General features: G+C 39.4%; 1 protein-coding gene and 1 long non-coding RNA gene across 2 annotated transcripts in view; both read left to right on the top strand.

The window, feature by feature from the left end:
* The window catches only part of wnk4a (WNK lysine deficient protein kinase 4a), a 68,483-nt gene that overhangs the window by 26,260 nt on the left and 23,499 nt on the right, over positions 1 to 18,724 (top strand). The window contains 7 exon segments of the mRNA XM_037690949.1: positions 446 to 618; positions 919 to 1,132; positions 2,969 to 3,126; positions 10,403 to 10,622; positions 12,476 to 12,836; positions 14,368 to 14,519; positions 16,587 to 16,660. Of these exon segments, the coding sequence (XP_037546877.1) occupies positions 446 to 618; positions 919 to 1,132; positions 2,969 to 3,126; positions 10,403 to 10,622; positions 12,476 to 12,836; positions 14,368 to 14,519; positions 16,587 to 16,660 (1,352 nt within the window).
* Positions 12,783 to 16,609, top strand: LOC119424070. The gene is made up of 3 exons (XR_005187491.1): positions 12,783 to 12,836; positions 14,368 to 14,519; positions 16,587 to 16,609. It is a non-coding gene; the product is annotated as an uncharacterized LOC119424070 (long non-coding RNA).

The raw sequence follows: 18,724 nt of genomic DNA, 5'->3' as shown, positions 1-18,724 counted from the left end.
AACGTTAGCGAAAAGCAAAAATGTTGCTATAAAAAGGGAAAAAGCTCGCTGGCAGTTGCCAAATGATGGCAAAAAGATAGAAATGGCAAATAATATATCAAAAGGCTTGCTAAAAACTAAAAGTAAAACAAAGTTAGCTAAAGTATCAGAACAGAAAATACAAGCTAAAAGTAGCAAAAGGTTAGCTGAAAGTTTCAGAAAGCTACTTAAAAGATAAAAACCGCAACGGGTAGCTAAATGTTAAAACAATAAAGTCTTGATTGAAGCTAAAAGTCGTGGAATGGTAAGTAAAAGAAGAAGAAAAGCTAAAATAGCATATTAAGACAAGTTTGAACAAATTAGCTGTAGCTGAATTTAAAGAGAACAATGTTCCAAAGAAGTTTGAGATCTCTGCATAGAGAAAATATTTGCATATTTAACATTTAGATTTTTTTTTCCCTTGCAGACACGTAAGCTGACTAAGGCAGAGCGGCAGCGTTTCAGCGAGGAAGTGGAGATGTTAAAAGGCCTCCAGCACCCGAACATCGTCCGCTTCCACGACTCCTGGAAGTCGACCATGAAGGGTCACAAGTGCATCATCCTCGTCACCGAGCTCATGACCTCTGGCACGCTCAAGACGTGAGTTTCTGCAGCCTTTTCCTTTCGACCCTCGTGTTTTAACGCATCTCATGTTTTACATGGCAGATATTCTGTAAATTAGACTTGTCTTACAAATAAAATACCAAACCAACTACAGTGATGGGTTATCTTGTACGTTTGAATTAGATGTGGAGGAATAAAACAGAATATTTCTACTTTAAAACTGCCTTTTGGCTGTCAAATGATGAATTTCTTTTGGCCCTTTAAAGCTTTTTCTTCTTGCGGTGTCGAGGTATGTGTAGACTGATCTGTTACATCCTTTATCCTTCTTTCTTTAAGGTACCTGAAGAGGTTCAAGGAGATGAAGCTGAAACTGTTGCAGCGCTGGAGTCGTCAGATCCTCAAAGGGCTTCACTTCCTGCACACGCGCACCCCTCCCATCATCCATCGGGACCTCAAGTGTGACAACATCTTCATCACCGGCCCCACCGGCTCCGTCAAGATAGGAGATCTGGGACTGGCCACTCTCAAAAGTGCCTCGTTTGCTAAAAGTGTCATAGGTGGGTAAAATCTGACGATTACATCTAGAACACAATTTGACTTAAACACACATTCATAACTGGTGGAAACACACAAGCCCTTGCTCCTTGCTTGCATGTTCATCTTTTAAAGAGACGACAGAGTCTCCGTTTAAAAGAAAAGGGAACTTATTATTTAAATGGCCTTTAATTTAGCTGGAAATTGCCGTAACCATAGGATGCCAGGCATGAGATGCAGCGTAACAACTTGCTGATTCTTGCTCTAAGTGGAGAAATAACACTTATTGTATCTTAATCGTATCTTCTGTTAATACAGATGAAAAGATAAAAAAAAGCAAAGGATGTTCCAGTGGTTTCATCTAATCTGGATTGTTGCTAATTAGTAACAGCGTATGAAAAGACTAGCATTGCTATGCATTGCACGCTAAAGGTTTATGCTAACCTGTTGTTGGTTATCAGAATCAGAATAAGCTTTATTATCATTGTACTGAAATACATTGAGATTGTTCGTACAGTCGTCCGAAAGATGGGAGGAGTGCATGTTGCTGTTGCTTCTAAGAGCATGGCCCCTTATCCTCTTAGATAGGAAAAGGGGGGGAAAAGGCCATGGGAAAAGATAGTGGTATTACAAAAAAGATCTCTTCACACCTTGTTCTTATCAGGACACGATTTAAGACGTCAAAATAACTTTACCAGCAAGCACATTTATAAACACATTACGGTACATATGCATTTGATGACAAGATGGCGAGATTTGTCCATGAAGCATTTCCAGATAGCACCATAGTCCTGTTAAGATGTTGGTGTCAGTCGGTACTGCTCTGATGAGCGTTCGCGGAAGGGGGGGGGGATAGACAGCTTTCTTAGTTTACACGTATTGTTGGCCTGCTTCGAGGCCAAATGGGGGAGTCAGATTCAGATAAGCCACAGTTGTTGATTTTTTTCAGGCAGACTGTTATTTCTCATCTGCCTTGAGTTCTGCTGGTACTTTTAATCCAAAATGGCCAGATTTGTGGGCATTCCACTGGTCCGTGCTTATGAGCCCCCTCCAAGGTCATCCCCAACATGCTGGCAAGTCCCAGAAGCCGCAAGTGGCGTGCGATTCTCACAAATTGCTTCCATCTTACAGTTTAGCTCGTATATCGGCTGATTTTGAATACTCGAAGCACGAACCAAACCTGCATACAGGGTCGGCAGATTTGCCATGGTCGAAACTGCTGCCGCTGTCTTCTTTAATAGCCGATAACGTAGGTATCCGCCAGTGCCAAAAAAGCAGAAACCCTGCTATCATGATTTCAATATCTTGGGCGTCCTCCTGAGACGATACGTAAAGGCACATCAGATCCATGATGTATCCTGCCGCGTTCATCTCATCAGGGCATGAGGGCTCTCCAGGACCCTGTCGCTTTGTTGAAAATTTTTTTTTTTAATATCGTTGAAAGTCCAGCTGACCAGATCCATGACAGTAGTTTACGTTTTGGAAGATGTGTAAACTGGAGCGCCGACACACAAGACGGAGCACAAAAGCAGGAGGAGGAGGACTGGAGGGGGAAGAAAGGTGTCCTTCTTGCATGAGAGCAAGATAGGAAGAAATATATATATATTTTTATCAATAATCCGCTAAATTTGTGAATATGTTTTTGTTTTTATTACTGTACAATGAATTGTTATTCTTGCAGATAAACTAAGCTGCTCCAGCTGACATAATGATATATATTTGGTGACTCCATATGTGATCTAAAGCTCATTATGTATTATAAAACATTTTTGTTAGTCCTTTAAGTGTTGTTTTATAGAGGTCTTCAGTCTGCTCCCATAACTAACTGGACTTTTCTTGTGAACCCGGACAGGAACACCAGAGTTCATGGCCCCGGAGATGTACGAGGAGAAGTACGACGAAGCCGTGGACGTCTACGCCTTAGGGATGTGCATCCTGGAGATGGCCACCTCCGAGTACCCGTATTACGAGTGCCAAAACGCCGCCCAGATCTACCGCAAAGTCACCAGTGTGAGTCGAAGGGAAGGCTGGGGGGCGGGGTCATTGTTTATTTCCTTTAACCTAACAAGTCCGTTCACACGTTTGGTTTCTTATTACAATAAGACGAAACGAATCTGAATTATTTTGTGTTCACTGCAGGACAAAAATAACTGAAAAAATGGACCAGCGTTGAATAATTTTATGTTTTGTTTGGTTTTACCTAACCTTTTTATACTTTTGGCTTTTAGCCAGCCTTCTGTTACATTAAGAAACAGTTTTGATTCTTTAACTTTTTTGGTCATGTTATGCAATTTGTAGCTTTTGGCTAGCCTTTTGCTACTTTTACCTTTTTACCTGGTCTTTTGATATTTTAGCTATCTTTTTACAACTTTAGCTTTGCGCCTGCCTTTTATTACTTTAAGATAGATTTTTGATACGAAAAGCTTTTGCTACTTTTACCTTTTTAGCTGGTCTTTTGATATTTTTATCTATCTTTTTACAATTTTATCTTTTTGCCTGCCTTCTATTACTTTAAGATAGATTTTTGATATTAAAAGCTTTTGCTACTTTTAGCTTTTAGCCGTCCTTTTGCTACTTTAATATAGAGTTTTGAAACTTTAACCTTTTGGGTTCTATTATGCAACGTGTAGCTTTTGACTAGCCTTTTGCTACTTTGACCTATTAGCCATCCATTTAATATGTGTAGCTTTTAGCCAGCCTTTTGCTACTTTTGCCTTTTAGCTGGTCTTTTGATATTTTTATCTATCTTTTTGCAATTTTAACTATTCGCCTGCCTTTTATTACTTTAAGATAGATTTTTGATCCCAAAAGCTGCTACTTTTACCTTTTAGCCATCCATTTAATATGTGTAGCTTATAGCAATCCTTTTGTTACTTTTAGCTTTTAGCTGGTGTTTTAATATTTTTAGCTATCTTTTTACAACTTTTATCTTTTTGCTTGCCTTTTATTCCTTTAAGATGATTTGTTGATACTTAAAGCTTTTGCTACTTTTAGCTTTTACACATCCTTTTTGTTACTTTAAGAAGAAGTTTTGAAACTTTAACCTTTTAGGTTCTGGTATGCAACTTGTAGCTTTTGGCTAGTCTTTTGCTATTTTTACCTTTTTAGATGGTCTTGTAATATTTTTATCTATCTTTTTACAATTTTAGCTTTTCGCCTGCCTTTTATTACTTTAAGATAGATATTTGATACTAAAAGATTTTGCTACTTTTAGCTTGTGGCAATTTCTTTTGCTGCTTTGAGCTGTTAGCTAGCATTTTGTTACATTTTAGCTTGTCCTTTCCTACTTTAGGCTTTTAGCTAACACTTTAGTTTTTGCCTCTTTAACAGCTCAGCTTTGGGTCCAGTTACATTTGTTTTTGTCAACTATTTAGTATTTGTTCAAGCTCAGCCTTCTGTTTCCAGCCTGAAGTCGTGGCACAACCAAACACGTGATTTACGTATTGATTTTCAGCTTAAAGATCCCGTTTAACCAGCTCTACGTGCCATTTTCAATAGAACTGTCCCTACATTGTCACGCTTCTGAACTGGTGACCTCTTGACCCAGATGTTGGCGTTTCGTATGAAAGCTTTGGAGAAAACATGTTTTAACACACAACACGCATATTGCAAATTGTAATAATTTTCCTGCACCGAGCATGAAAGAGAAGCTTCATTCTGGAAAAATAAGACTTTAAAAAAAGCCCAGGTAGGAGGCGTTTGGCTGCTGTTTTTTCAAGCTTTTTCCTGTGTACTTAGTGAAGCAGTGGGGCTACGGTGGGTAAGAGCAGGCGACGGCAGAATTATATGTTTTGGAAAAAGTGTCTCGCTCTTTACTTTACAGAGAAGGCTGTTTCTTTACAGTGTGTCACAAACAAACAGCGTCTGATGGCGGCTGGAAAGTGAGACGGTGATAATGCCAAATAGTTAAAGTGGGTCTGGCTTCATCACAGACACGAGCGCTATAATGTTCCCCACACAGAAACATTGAAAAGTCCAAGCGTTTCTCATTAGTTGTTTGTGTTCATGTGAAATGCGTTTTAATTTTTTGCAGCGCTAACCTCCAAACTGTGTGCCCTCTTGAGTTGTTGACTTGTGCTTGAAGTAATTTGCAGTCAAAGAGGCCTTTAGCGAGAAATAAAGCTCGACATGCGAAAACAAACAAGATCAGGTTTACAGACTCTGCTTGAACGTGTTCTTAAAAAGCTTTTAGATCCTTCAGCCAAAAGAGCCGAGACGCAGGTGTGTGCGTGTTTTTATTGCAGATTGTTTGTTTGTTTTTTGTTTTTTTACCTGTTGAATATTACAAAAACCTTCCTGACCAGAAGAAATTAAATTTGGCAAAGAGGTGGAGCCTGAAAGGAAAGCTTTCTAATTCTCTGTGTTTATATTCAGATTTCAGGGGATTGATCTTGGCAGAAGGTGTTTGGAGCCATTTATTTATTTATTTTTTGGAGGAAAAAGCTTTTTTTTTTTTTTTTTTTTTTTTTTTATTGATACGTGCTGAGATGTGTGGATTCTGGGGCGTTTCAGCGGCAGATTAAAATCTTACTCTGGGTCATTAATTTGCTGCTACAACATCCTCTGCTCTTCTGAGCAGGCTTTACTCCAGATGTTGGAACACAGCTGCAGGGACGCGTCTCCTGTTCACTCGAAAGGGTCCGACACTGATGTTGAACGATGAGGCCCGGTTTGACGTTCACGCTTGTTCTAAAGGTTTTTGATCTGGGAAAGGTCGGAGCTTCCTGCTGTTCCATGATAAACTCAGTAAAACTGTTTCTGCACGGGGGATTTGTCAGGTTGAAACAGAAAACAAGGAGATATAGATCACTTGATGTTACTCAACGTTCAGCTTGCAGTAGGTTTTCGTTTAGTGGAATCCATTGTAAGTGGTAGAAAAGGTTTGAGAGGTGATCCCAATAAGAGGTCTGAATAAGTTATATGAAGTGCAAAAATATGTTAAAAAAAGGTAAATTTGAAATAGAGAAATTGTTTTTTCTGTGAAAATACAGTGTGAATGCTTATTGCTGAAAAACTTGCTGAAAAACGGCTGAAATTAGCTAAAAACATGCTGAAATTGTAGATGAAAATGGAAGAACAAGCCTAACGTGGCAGAAGAAAGCAGAAAGAACACATATTTGCTGAATTGGGTTTAAATAAACATAAATGAGCACAAATAAGTAAATTAGCTAAAAAAAAGACTGAAATCGGCACAAAAAATAGCTGAAAATAGCTGAAAAGGCAGAAAGTGTAAAATACCAGAAGGAAACAAAAAGAGCTGAAATGAGCTAAAAAATGTGGAGTTAGCTGAAAAGGCTAAAATTAGCATAAAATAGCTGAAAATAGCAGAAAAAGTTGAAACTAGCAGGAAAAAAAGCTGAAAGGAGCATAACATGTTGAAATTACCATAAAGAAGTTAATTAGGATGAAAGTAGCAAAAATTACCACGAGAATTTTGGATTGATTTGAAATCAGCTGAAATTAGCTAAAAAAAAATCCCAAAAAGTTAGCTGAAAAGGTTGAACAAGCTTAAATTGGCAGAAGAAAGTAGAAAGAACACGTTTGCCCAATTACGCAGAAAGAAGCAGAAATGGCACAAAAGTGTAAATTATCTGAAAAAAGCTTAAATTAGCCAAAAAAAAAAAACCACAGCTGAAAAGTAGCTAAAAATTTTAGAAAGAAGCTTAAATTACCAGAAGGAAGTAGAAAGCACATTTTTACTGAATTAGGCTGAAAAAAGTTGAAATGAGTGCAAAGAATGTGACATTAGCTGAAAAAGCTAAAATTAGCATAAAGCAGCTAAATAGTAGAAAAAGCTGAAACTTGCAGAAATAAGTTAAGAAGCACAAAAATGTTGTAGTTAGAAGAAATAATCTGAAAGGAGCACAAAACGGCTGAAACAAACAGCTGAAATTAACTGAAAATGGCTTAAAAGTGATAGAATTTGCCCAAGACAACTGAAAGAAGCTGAACCAGAACAAAATATGAAAGGAGCAGTAAAAGTTTGTAAACAGATCTAAAGATATGAAGGATGTAAAATGAGCTCATTTCAGTTTCTATGAGAAGAAACGTGGCAGAAAAGGCTAAATGTTTCAAAAAGCTAAAGTTGCACCAATACCAAACGTCATAGCTGGATTGTCCTGAAAGAGCTGAACATTTTGATATAGGATTTGTTGAAATAGTTTAAAAACTGTGGGATGAGAATCACTCCCAAAAATGTACGGAAGAAAAATGGATCACACTCGAGCGAATGCTTCATAAACATTCACTCTATTAATTTAGTTGCACAAAGACAGTAACATGATTACAACAGGAATTGGAAAACAATGGTACGGTTTCTAAATACACGGTTCTTTCTTCGTCCTGACTCGCTTCAATTCAACTCGGGTCTACAGGGCCTCGTAGTTTTCGATCTATGGCTGCCGCCTCGATGTGAGCGGGATCTTCCTACAGCAGCCGCCCAAAACTTTGGTTCAAAAAAAGTCAAAAACGAGCATTGCTGTTTCGAGGTTTGATCACGGCGAGTTCGATTCTTGTGAAGGAGATTCACATGATTGACGTCGCTCTTCGATCGATCAATGTCCTGCGGTCTGCTGACGTCTGATCTTTGGCTTGACTCGTTTGGAACCTCTGACGAGTAGATCCTGAGAACCGAGCTGGAGGCGGCTGGGATCACCCAATGGAAAGACTCTGAAGCCACTCTGAACTGATCCCATGGAAAACGGCTAACGCTGTTTTCACTCTGTAGCGTTTAGTTAAAGAAATACCAAATTTTACTTGAGAGGGTTGAGATGGAAACGGCTAAACAGTCGGTATGACACCAACGTTTTTCTCTGGACCTTATCTGAACTTCCATCATCACAGGAAAGGAGCAGAGCCACTAATTAGATTTGGATCAATTAAGAATGATTTATTTCTAAGGTCCTGACACTGAAGCAATCGGCTTAAGAAACAACAGCCGTGTGCATTTTACTAATCAAAATTCAATTAAGCTTTTTTTTTTTTGGGGGGGGGGGGGGGTGCGTTTTCAGTTCGCATCTACTCTTTTAAGAGGAGACTGTATGTAAACACTAATTTAGCTGCAAAAATATCATTATTGGAAAAGCAGTGAAGGCTGAAAACTGAATGTCTTAGCTGAAATATGAAGAAAAAAAATAAAATTTATTGACGTTAAAACAAGCAGAACAAATGCTAAAGCTAAAAGTAACTACTACTTACAAACTTAAAGCAGCAAAAATGGTAAAAACGAAAAGTATCACCACTGATAAAGCTCAGAGTAGCTCGAGAGCTACAAGCTATATACAGGTGCTGGTCATAAAATTAGAATATCATGAAAAATTTGATTTATTTCAGTAATTCCATTCAAAAAGTGAAACTTGTTTATTATATTCATTCAGTACACACAGACTGATATATTTCAAATGTTTATTTCTTTTAATGTTGATGATTATAACTGACAACTAATGAAAACTCCAAAATCAGTATCTCAGAAAATTAGACTATTGTGAAAATGTTAAATATTCAAGACACCTGGAGCCACACTCTAATCAGCTAATTAACTCAAAACACCTGCAAAGGCCTTTAAATGATCTCAGTCTAGTTCTGTAGCTACACAATCATGGGGAAGACTGCAGACTTGACAGTTGTCCAAAAGACGACCATTAAAGAGGCTGGCTGTTCACAGAGCTCTGTGTCCAAGCACATTAATAGAGAGGTGAAGGGAAGGAAAAGATGTGGTAGAAAGTGAACAAGCAATAGGGATAACTGCATCCTGGAGAGGATGGTGAAACAAAACCCATTCCAAAATGTGGGGGAGATTCACAAAGAGTGGACTGCAGCTGGAGTCAGTGCTTCAAGAACCACCACGCACAGACGTATGCAAGACATGGGTTTCAGCTGTCGCGTTCCTTGTGTCAAGCCACTTTTGAACAAGAGACAGCGTCAGAAGCGTCTCACCTGGGACTGCTGCTGAGTGGTCCAAAGTTCTGTTCTCTGATGAAAGTAAATGTTGCATTTCCTTTGGAAATCAAGGTCCCAGAGTCTGGAGGAAGAGAGGAGAGGCACAGAATCCACGTTGCTTGAGGTCCAGTGTCAAGTTTCCACAGTCAGTTATGGTTTGTCATCTGCTGGTGTTGGTCCACTGTGTTTTCTGAGGTCCAGGAAGTTTGACACTTCATGCTTCCTGCTGCTGACCAACTTTATGGAGATGCAGACTTAATTTTCCAACAGGACTTGGCACCTGCACATGGCACCAAAGCTCCCAGTACCAGGTTTAAGGACCATGACACAGTACCGTAGCTAAAAGCTTTAAGTGGCTGAACACCAACTGAATGCTAACAGTAGCGTAAGAAGACAAAAATATAAGAACACAGAAGCAGATTTCAAAAACAATTGTTTATGAATAAACTGAAGGGATCTCTATGTATTTCTATAGAATATTTATTTTAAATAAAGTTTATTTTTCTGAAAAGAATCAAATTTAAAAAAAAGTAGTCCTTGCACACTATTTACGACCGAGATGAAAGATTTAGTTTGTGAACGGCCAAACTAGCACAAAGTTTGCAGAAGTAGTTTGAGTCCAAAGATGTCTGGAAAACAACTGTGAATTCAGCAGATGTTGTGTAACAATCACAATGTCCTTCCAAGACTTGTAGCTCACTCCGAAAAAAAAAATGTCCCCTGTCCTTTTTTTAAAATTTTTATTTATTTTCCAGAGATCTGTTTTTTGTCTCCTTCTACCAGGAAGCTGGGATCATCCTGATGAACTGTTTGTGGTGATAAAAAGCAGCAGATACAGCGAGGATGTCCGTGTTTAGATGTGATAACGAAACGCAGCTCAGTCTTCTGCCGGAAAAAAAAAAAGAATTAGGTTTGACCGAACGTCTTCCGGATGCGTCCGTAGCGTCAGGCCGTGCATCTCTTCGACCTCGCGTTTTCCTGTCCTACTTTTCTTTTTTATTAGTTTACCAGGATTCTAACTCTTTGTTACTCTTTGTTTGTGCGATGCTCTTCACAGCTTCAGATTCATTTCACTCGTTTTTTTCTGCTTACGGACGAGAGAGCCGTCAGCATTTTACAAACAGACGAAACGTACTTGTTTTATTTATTTTTATTTTTGTGTGCCTTCACAGGGCATCAAACCGGACAGTTTCTACAAAGTAAAAGTCCCAGAACTCAAAGAGATCATTGAGGGCTGCATTCGCATGATTAAAGACGAAAGGTAAGAAAACGTTCTCAAAACTGACCACAGGAATATAACGTTAAAACACCGTTTGCGTTGACCGATTTCCCCTTTTTGTTCCTGCAGGTACACCATTCAGGACCTGCTGGAGCACCCCTTCTTCCAGGAGAACAACGGCGTGCACGTGGAGCTGGCCGAGGAGGACGACATGGTGAAGCCTGACCTGAAGCTGTGGCTGCGCATGGACGACATCAAGAAGCTCCACGGGAAGTACAAAGACAACAACGCCATCGAGTTCCTCTTTGAGCTCTACAAAGACGTGCCCGAGGAGGTGGCTCAGGAGATGGTAGGAAGGACGGATGACGTCATCGTTTACGGTTTTGTTCGACCCGGTCGGTGGCAGTCGTTGGGGAGGAAATTGAGTAATTGACTCCAGATACTGAAGAGGCAGCTTCAAAATGTTTTCTGCATCAGTCTTGATTTATGACGATGGCTTTTTATGGGTTCTCCTCGACTGCTCACGTTTGTATCAAAATAAAAGCATGCTTCTCTGAATGTACACAAACATTTATTTTGGGTTTGGAGTTTCAGGCTTTTTTTTCCCCAATGAGCATTTTGGTTAAGAAGCTCTAAAAGACAAATTATATAAATTTGCGTTAATGACCGATGAAATTTGTTGAAAAAAGCTGAAAATAATTTGTTAAAACAAGCTGAACTGAAATTAGCAACAAAGCTAAAAGCTAGCATGAGCAAAAACCATTGCTAACCGCAAAAAATTAGCTACCTAAAAGCTAAAAGGAGCATAAGAAGACAAAAATAGAGGTTAAAGTATTTTTTTTCGTGGAACAATATTTTTTGAAAGAACTGGAGAGAGGTCTGTATTTCTATGGGATTTTATTTTTATTTTTATAAAGTTAAACGATTCAAAAAGCATAAAAGTCACAAATACTTAAAGTTGAACCACAATATTCCTGATCGAATTGAACATTTTTAAATATTAACGGTTTAAAACAAACATTTTGAAGAAACTATGAAGAGGAAAACAAAAAGTTTGTGCCGTTGTTGTCTCGATGCTGCATGAAATAAGATTACACCTTGATTACAGTTTTACTTTAAAAGAAAATAAAAATATAGTTGCGTTAATCAATATAGCTTTTCTTCAGCTTACAAGTGGAAAAAAAAATCTTGGTGTGATGTAAAATTTAAAAAAAGCCTTTTCAGCAGCAGAATTTCTTCGACGTGGACGAGTCGGCCTTTTCCATCGTTTTGAAAACCACGTTTCTTGTTCTCTGGGATTCCAGCACATTTAGCACGTTTTAGTTCTCCATCTTTTTTCTTCTTCTTCTGTCGTTTATGTGGCATAAAAATTAAGCTGGGAACAAATAAACTGCTTGGACTGAAACTGGTCTTCGCGGTTCGTTGATCGCAGACTCGCTCTATCGCGGTTTTTCAAAATAAGATTGGACATGACGCACTGATTGATGGATGAGCCGCACGATAGGCATGGAATTTTTATTTAAAATAAATCGTTTAAAATTATTTAGCACCTGCTGCACCTTTGTACAGCCCATACTGCAGGATAAACTTCCTGCTGCAGCTGATCAGCTGATATGCATGCAGAGTGGAGAAGTGGGCGTGGCCAAGAGCGCTTGCTATTTAATGGCATGCGAAGTATGTAAATGTGCCAAAGGGTGTGAGGAGAGCACATTCCAGTGCACGTGTCAAGGTCACGGCTCAACATTTAATCATTGCTGGCTGGAAATGTGAGCGGAGCGTCCGAGGATGGATCTTACGTCTTTAATAATGATCGTACCTCTCGTGCTTGTTAAGAAAAAGATCCCCGTGTACTCAAAACTGCCTCCTGTTCTCCTCGTGGAGGTCACTTTTAATGAAACCACAGTTGTTTACGTCTTTGTGGGAGATTTCATCAAGATCAAATTTGGTATCGGCAGGGGACATCTAGTCCGGCCAGTCGGATGCAATTTGACTAAGTGTTGAGAGGCAGAATGTGCCGCTCCGCTCAGTCGGTTATCCCAGCAGGCAACTGGAGACTCTGAAATGGCTGAAGGGATGCAGCCCACATGTGGTGTTACGAAACGAATGTCGTGCTTGTCTAATCGGGTCAGCAGGCCTGCATGCATGCTTTACATGAACTCCAACACCCGTTTAACGCGACCTCCCTCGTGCGCTGTTTTGCAGGTCGTGCTTGGCTTTGTGTGCGAGGCGGACTTCAAAATCGTGGCCAAGGCCATACGGGACAGAGTGACGGCCATCAAGAGGCAGAGGGAGAAGCTGAAGCGGCAGGCGGAGGAGCGGAGGAGGAAGCAGGCGCAGGAGGCGATAGAAGAAGAACCGGAGCCGCAGCCGCCCTCGCCCAAATTCAACGACGCGGTCCTGGCCGAGTCCCCCACCCCAACGCTGACACCCTTGGCTTCTATGTTGTCGCCCGTCACCAGTTCTGCAGACTCCGGGGTCGGCTCCAGCTACCCCGCGGAGCCAGAGGAACCGGAGGCGGATCAGCACTTCCACGTCCGCTACAACAGCCTGTCTTCTGCTAACTGTGAGCTTCCTAACGTTCCGTCTCGAACTGTGGAACGTGTCTGTCGGCAAACCGACTGAAACATCTCACAAAACATCTCACTGCACCCACATCAAACGGTCACTACAGACGGAGTCAGTGTTGGCATAAAACTATCACACGCCTCGGGTGATTCGACTGCAGGAAGTCGGCGCTGATTGATTGATTGATTGATCCTGCAGGTCTGATCGCCTCTGGATCAATCAGAACAAACTTCACACTATATTCCAGGGCTATTCAACTGGCGGCCCGGGGGCCAAACCAGGCCCAATGGTGAGCTCAATTGGGCCCAACAATGGGCTCATTTTAAAATTAAACTAGATTTTAAACTGTAAAACAAACTTAATGACTAACTGATGGATTTCTTGCCCTTGAGCAATTTAGTTGAATAGCCTTGCTATATTTCCAAAAGATAGGCTACCATTTGAAATAAAACTTCCTCGTTTTATTGTTTTAGTTTAGTTACATCAGCAGTATTTTCTAGCATCACCTTTAAAAAAAAAAAAACTGATGCGTGCACTTGAATTGTTTTGGATAATACAGTGGTCCCTCGTCTATCGCTGGGGAACCGTACCCTGAAGACCCGCGATAAGTGAAAAACCGCAAAGTACGAATAGTAGTGCAATTAGTAAGTAGTTTATTATATATATATATATACATATACATTTAAAACCTTTCCCACACTCTTGCAATATTCTAAACAATGTTTCTAAACGCTCCAAAAGAGCACAGAATGTCATGATTTCAGCTCTGCCTCCTCTACTCTTTGACACCTGCAAGTGCTCTTGGCCACGCCCACTTCTCAGCTCTGCACACAGAGCAGCTGAGCAGCTGCAGCAGGAAGTTTATCCTGCAGTATGGGCTGCACAAAGGTGCAGCAGATGCTAAACAATTTAAAATTAATTTTAAATTAAAATTCTATGCCGATCGTGCGGCTCATCCATCAATCAGCCATTTGTGCGTCATGTCCAATCTTATTTTGAAAAACCGCGATAGAGCAAGTCCGCGATAAACGAACCGCGAAGCAGCGAGGGACTACTGTGTTTGCACTTCTACGTTTATATAAACACTGAAGCGGCCTGATTTGAAGAAAAAACTTTACCTACTTTTTTCTGAAGTCTCTCAGCAAAAAGATGCATTTAATTACGTTTAACAAAGTTAGCGTGCGCAAAACTGGACCTGCTGTGATCCACTTTGTGCACAAGTTGTCGGGCTGTACAGAACCGAGCCGTTCAGATCACATCAGAGCGACCTAGGAATGTGATCCGGTGGATAAGTGAATTATTCAGCCCCTGTAGGTCGTGTCTCATGGTGCGTTCAAGGACTGTGCTGTAGTTGCAGAATATTTATCACTTTTTTAAAATTATCCTCATCTTAAACAGCTAAGACGATGATACTCCGGTCTGATCTGTCTCCCTTAGATGTGCGTACGGATCCTGCATGCTCGAGTTAAAACCGTGCAGTTTTTTTTCCGGTCACAGCTGGTTAATAGTTTGTGTCTTTGTTGAAACAGCTGACTGTGAGACTGACGGCGACCAGAGTTCCTCCGGGCTTCAGGATCCGCTGGACGCCAGCAGCTTTAACTCCCCAGCATCCCCTCCAAACACGCAAACCAGCAGCCCCGCAGGGAACGGTCTCCCCATCCCAGCCCTGCGCTTCCCTTCGGTGAGCTGCTTGTGGACCTGTGGAGGAACACGGGTCTTTACAGGACCACTTCTTTTTTTGGCATCTGTTCCTCAAAACACTGACATTTATGCTAGTTCTGAAGAGAGAGGATGGTTTTCCTCCTGATTTTTATATAAACTACAATTTATTTTACTTTGAAGGCCAAAGAGCGATCATGTCTTTGCCTGTCTGTGCGTTTGTTTGTCTGTTAGCAAAATATTTCTCAAACTACTGGTCAGATTTGAATAAAACTCAATGAATGTACTCTAAAACACTATCTTTTGGAGTAAACCCACTTTAAATTGGCTGTCACAGCTAATTGGACTTATCCAACACAAAACTGGCTCTAAATTTGCCAATTTTCTACGTAAGGAGCTCAGATTAGGTGTGGTAGTCGCTGAGGGTCATTCACAAGATGCATTGTGAGAGCTAACGGATCCCGCACAACAGTTTGACTAAAACGGCTCTGTCTGTTCTCAAGGCTTTTAATTACTTAATTGATGGTTTCTTATCTGCACCACAATAAATTAGTTTTCATTTGTTTCACTCAAGTTAGATCACATTCTTTATATTTATTTGCATTTTCTTGGAAGTAATTTCTAGTTTATGTACCATAGTTTGGTAAATAACTAGCTTTATTATAAACATACATAGCCTGTTACATGTAAATGTGTTAATATAATAATAACTAGAGAAATTGTGTTTTCTGCAACAATGCAGTGCGAATGCATATAGCAAAAGAACTTGTAGAGAAACTGCTGAAATTAGCTAAAAACATGCTGAAATGTAGCTGAAATGAAAGCGTAAGCCTAAATTAGCAGAAGAAAGCAGAAAGAAATGCATGTTTGCCCAATTAGGCTTAAAGAAGCAGAAATGAGCACAAAGAAGTAGATTGAGCTGAAAAAAGCTGAAAGTAGCAGAAAAAGACTGAAAAGAGCATAACAAGCTGAATTTAGCAGAAAGAAGGTAATAAGGCTGAAAGTTGCAGAAATTACCACGAAAAACTAAAATTCATCTGAAAACATGTTAAAAAATGCTAAAAAGCTAGCTGAAAATATAGAACAAGCTTAAATTAGCAGAAGAAAGCAGCAAGACATGTTTACCCAGTTAGGTTGAAAGAAGCAGAAATGAGCATAAAGAAGTGGAAATTATCTGAAAAAGCTGAAACTAGCAAAAAGCAGCTGAAAAGTAGCTAAAAAGCAGAAAGAAGCTTAAATTACAAGAAGGAAGTGTAGAGAGCACATTTTTGCTGAATTAGGCTGAAAAAAGTTGAAATGAGTGCAAAAAATGTGGAATTAGCTGAAAAGCTAATATTAGCATAAAAAAGCTGAAATAGTAGAAATAGCTGAAACTTACATAAATAAGGTGAAAGGAACATAACGAGCTGAAATTAGCAGAAAGAAGTCAGAAGAAGCACAAAAATGATGTAGAAAGATCCTGAAAGAAGCACAAAACAGCTGAAAGTAGCTGAAAAAAGTTTAAATTTGTACAAGGAAGCTGAAAGAAGCTGAAGCAGAACTAAATGTGAAAGGAGCAGTAAAAGGTTGTAAATAGATCTAAAGATCTGAAGGATGTAAAATGAGCTCAATTCATTTTCTATGAGAGAAAAATGTCAGAAAAGGCTAAAATATTTCAAAAAGCTGAAGTTGCACCAATACCAAAAGTCAAAGCACCCTTTTCCTGAACGAGCTGAACGTTTTGATTCATGATTTGTTGAAATGGAACAAAAATTGTTGAACAAGAAAGATGCGGAAGAAAAATCACAATAGTGTGAATTATTCATAAACATTCACACAATTATTTATTAGAATATGTTAGTTTTTACACAAACATGACTAAATTTATTTTAAAATGTAAATATTTGAGCTGCGTGTAGCTGATTGAGTCTGGACAGACGTGGCTGAACTGAATTTCTGTCCAAACAGAACCATCATCTTGGTCAGAAATCAACTTGGTGCCTAATTTGAAGTAAATAAAAAAAAACGTTGTAGGAAACAGTTCCTTTAGCTGATGTTCTTCTTTTTCCTTCATGTTTACTTAACCACGTCTCTCGTTTTGTCATTCTAGAGTATCGCAGTTCTCAGTAACACAGAGCTTGGACATTCAAGACCTGCGAGCGACTTCAGCTCACCTGTGGACAGGTACGGCTGCTCTTTATTTACCGCTCTTCTTGTTTTACGGAGCGGTGAAGCCGGACACCGTTCTCCAGTGGGACGAGGGGCCTGGAGGTGAATGTGACTCGAGGAAAGGCCTCTCCTCCACATCTGTGGGGCTGAAACAACAAGCTCAAGGCCCCCCAGCAAACTCTGCTGTTTTTATTGCAGCGAGGCGCACCGGACCCTCGCAGCTCTTCGTTCGGCTGCGACTCGTGCACATGCAGATGTTTAGCGATAGAGACTTTGCTCTCAGCGAGAGCTGACGTAGGCGAGAAAATGTTCACAGAATCCTCTGAGACTTTTAATTTTGATCATGTCGGTGCGTTTGCTTGTCTGTTTGTTAGCAAAATATCTAATGACCCACTGGAAGTGTTTTAATGGAACTCTAAAGTCACAGCCTTTAACATAAAAATGGCTACAGTGCAGTCGTACAGATGTTGAGCTGATTTGTTCTGGTAGTAGCTGAGAGTCATTCCAAACACACGCTCTGAGCTTTAACAGATCACACATACATGTCATTTTAAACACTTGACCGTAATGACTAAGACGTCGTCATTTTAAACTTAGTCAGTTCAAAACTCTAGTGAGTGATATGCATTCTTTCAAGGGATGCTAGGTCTTTAATTGTAGATGTTTTTTTATTATCATTTATTTTCTTATTAGACAAATAAAGTTTCATGTGAGTCGTCAAACAGCACTTTATTATCTCGACTCTTGTAGGTTTTGAGGGCTCCATTAAAACACTTCCAGTGGTTCATAACAACCTTTTACTGCTCCTTTCACATTTTGTTCCAGTTCAGCTTCTTTTAGCTTCCTTGTGCAAATTTTCAAAACAGTTCAGTTAATTTCTGCTGTTTTGTGCTCCTTTCAACTTGATCCTTCTAACTACAACATGTTTGTGCTTCTTCTAACTTCTTTCTGCTAATTTCCACTTTTTCTGCTCCTTTCAACTTATTTCTGCAAGTTTCAGCTATTTCTGTGATTTCAGCTACCTTTAGCTGTTTTTATGCCAATTTTAGCTTTTTCAGCTAACACATGTTTTGCACTCATTTGAACTTTTTTCAGCCTAATTCAGCAAAAATGTGCTCCCCTTCTGGTAATTTAAGCTTCTTTCTGCTTTTTTAGCTACTGTTCAACAGTTTTTTTTTTTTTTTTGCAAATTTCTGCTTTTCTCAGATAATTTCCACTTTTTTGTGATTATTTCTGCTTCTTTCAACCTACTTGGGCACACTTGTGCTCTTTCCATTTCCTCTGGTAATTTAAGCTTGTTTCTGCTTCTTTAGCTGCTACTTAGCTGTTTTTCTTTGCAAATTTCTGTATTTTTTTTCCCAGATAATTTCCACCTTTTTGTACTCTTTTAAACTTTTTTCAGCCTAATTCAGCACTATGTGCCGTCTCCATTTCATTCTGGTAATTTTAGCTTCTTCCTGCTTTTTTCAGCTACTATTCAGCTATTTTTGTTTTTTTTTTATGTGCAAACTTCTGCTTTTTTCCAGGTAATTCCACTTTTTTTTACTCATTTAAACTTTTTCAGCTTAATTCATTACAATGTGCTGTTTCCACTTCATTCTGGTAACTTTAGCTTTTGTCTACTTTTTTCAGCTACTATTCAGCAGTTTGTTTGTTTGTTTTTTGTCCAAATTTCTGCCTTTTTCAGATATCTTCCACTTTTTTGTGCTCATTTTTGCTTTATGCCTAATATTGTACTCTCCACTTTCTTCTGGTAATGTAAGCTTCTTCCTGCCTTTTCAGCTACTGTTTCTTTGCTAATTTCAGCTCTTTTTTGCTAATTTACTATTTTTGTGCTCATTTCTGCTTATTTAAATCATTTTTAGCAAATATGTGATTTTTCTGCTTTCATCTACTATCTTGGGCTTCAGCTACATTTCAGCATGTTTTTAGCTAATTTCAGCTGTTTTTCATCAAGTTCTTCAGCAATAAGCATTCACACTGCAGTTTTGCATGAAATGCATGTTCTCTAGTTTAGTTTCACATCTAGCTTGGAAAAACTTTCTTTAGTTTCTTTTGCACACGTTGGACTTTTTTACC

The sequence above is a fragment of the Nematolebias whitei genome, chromosome 17, assembly GCF_014905685.2.
Source record: "Nematolebias whitei isolate Nwh7 chromosome 17, NemWhi1, whole genome shotgun sequence".
NCBI classification, from domain to species: domain Eukaryota; kingdom Metazoa; phylum Chordata; class Actinopteri; order Cyprinodontiformes; family Rivulidae; genus Nematolebias; species Nematolebias whitei.
The sequence above is the reverse complement of the archived record's forward strand: the minus strand, read 5'-3'. Positions and strand labels throughout refer to the sequence as shown.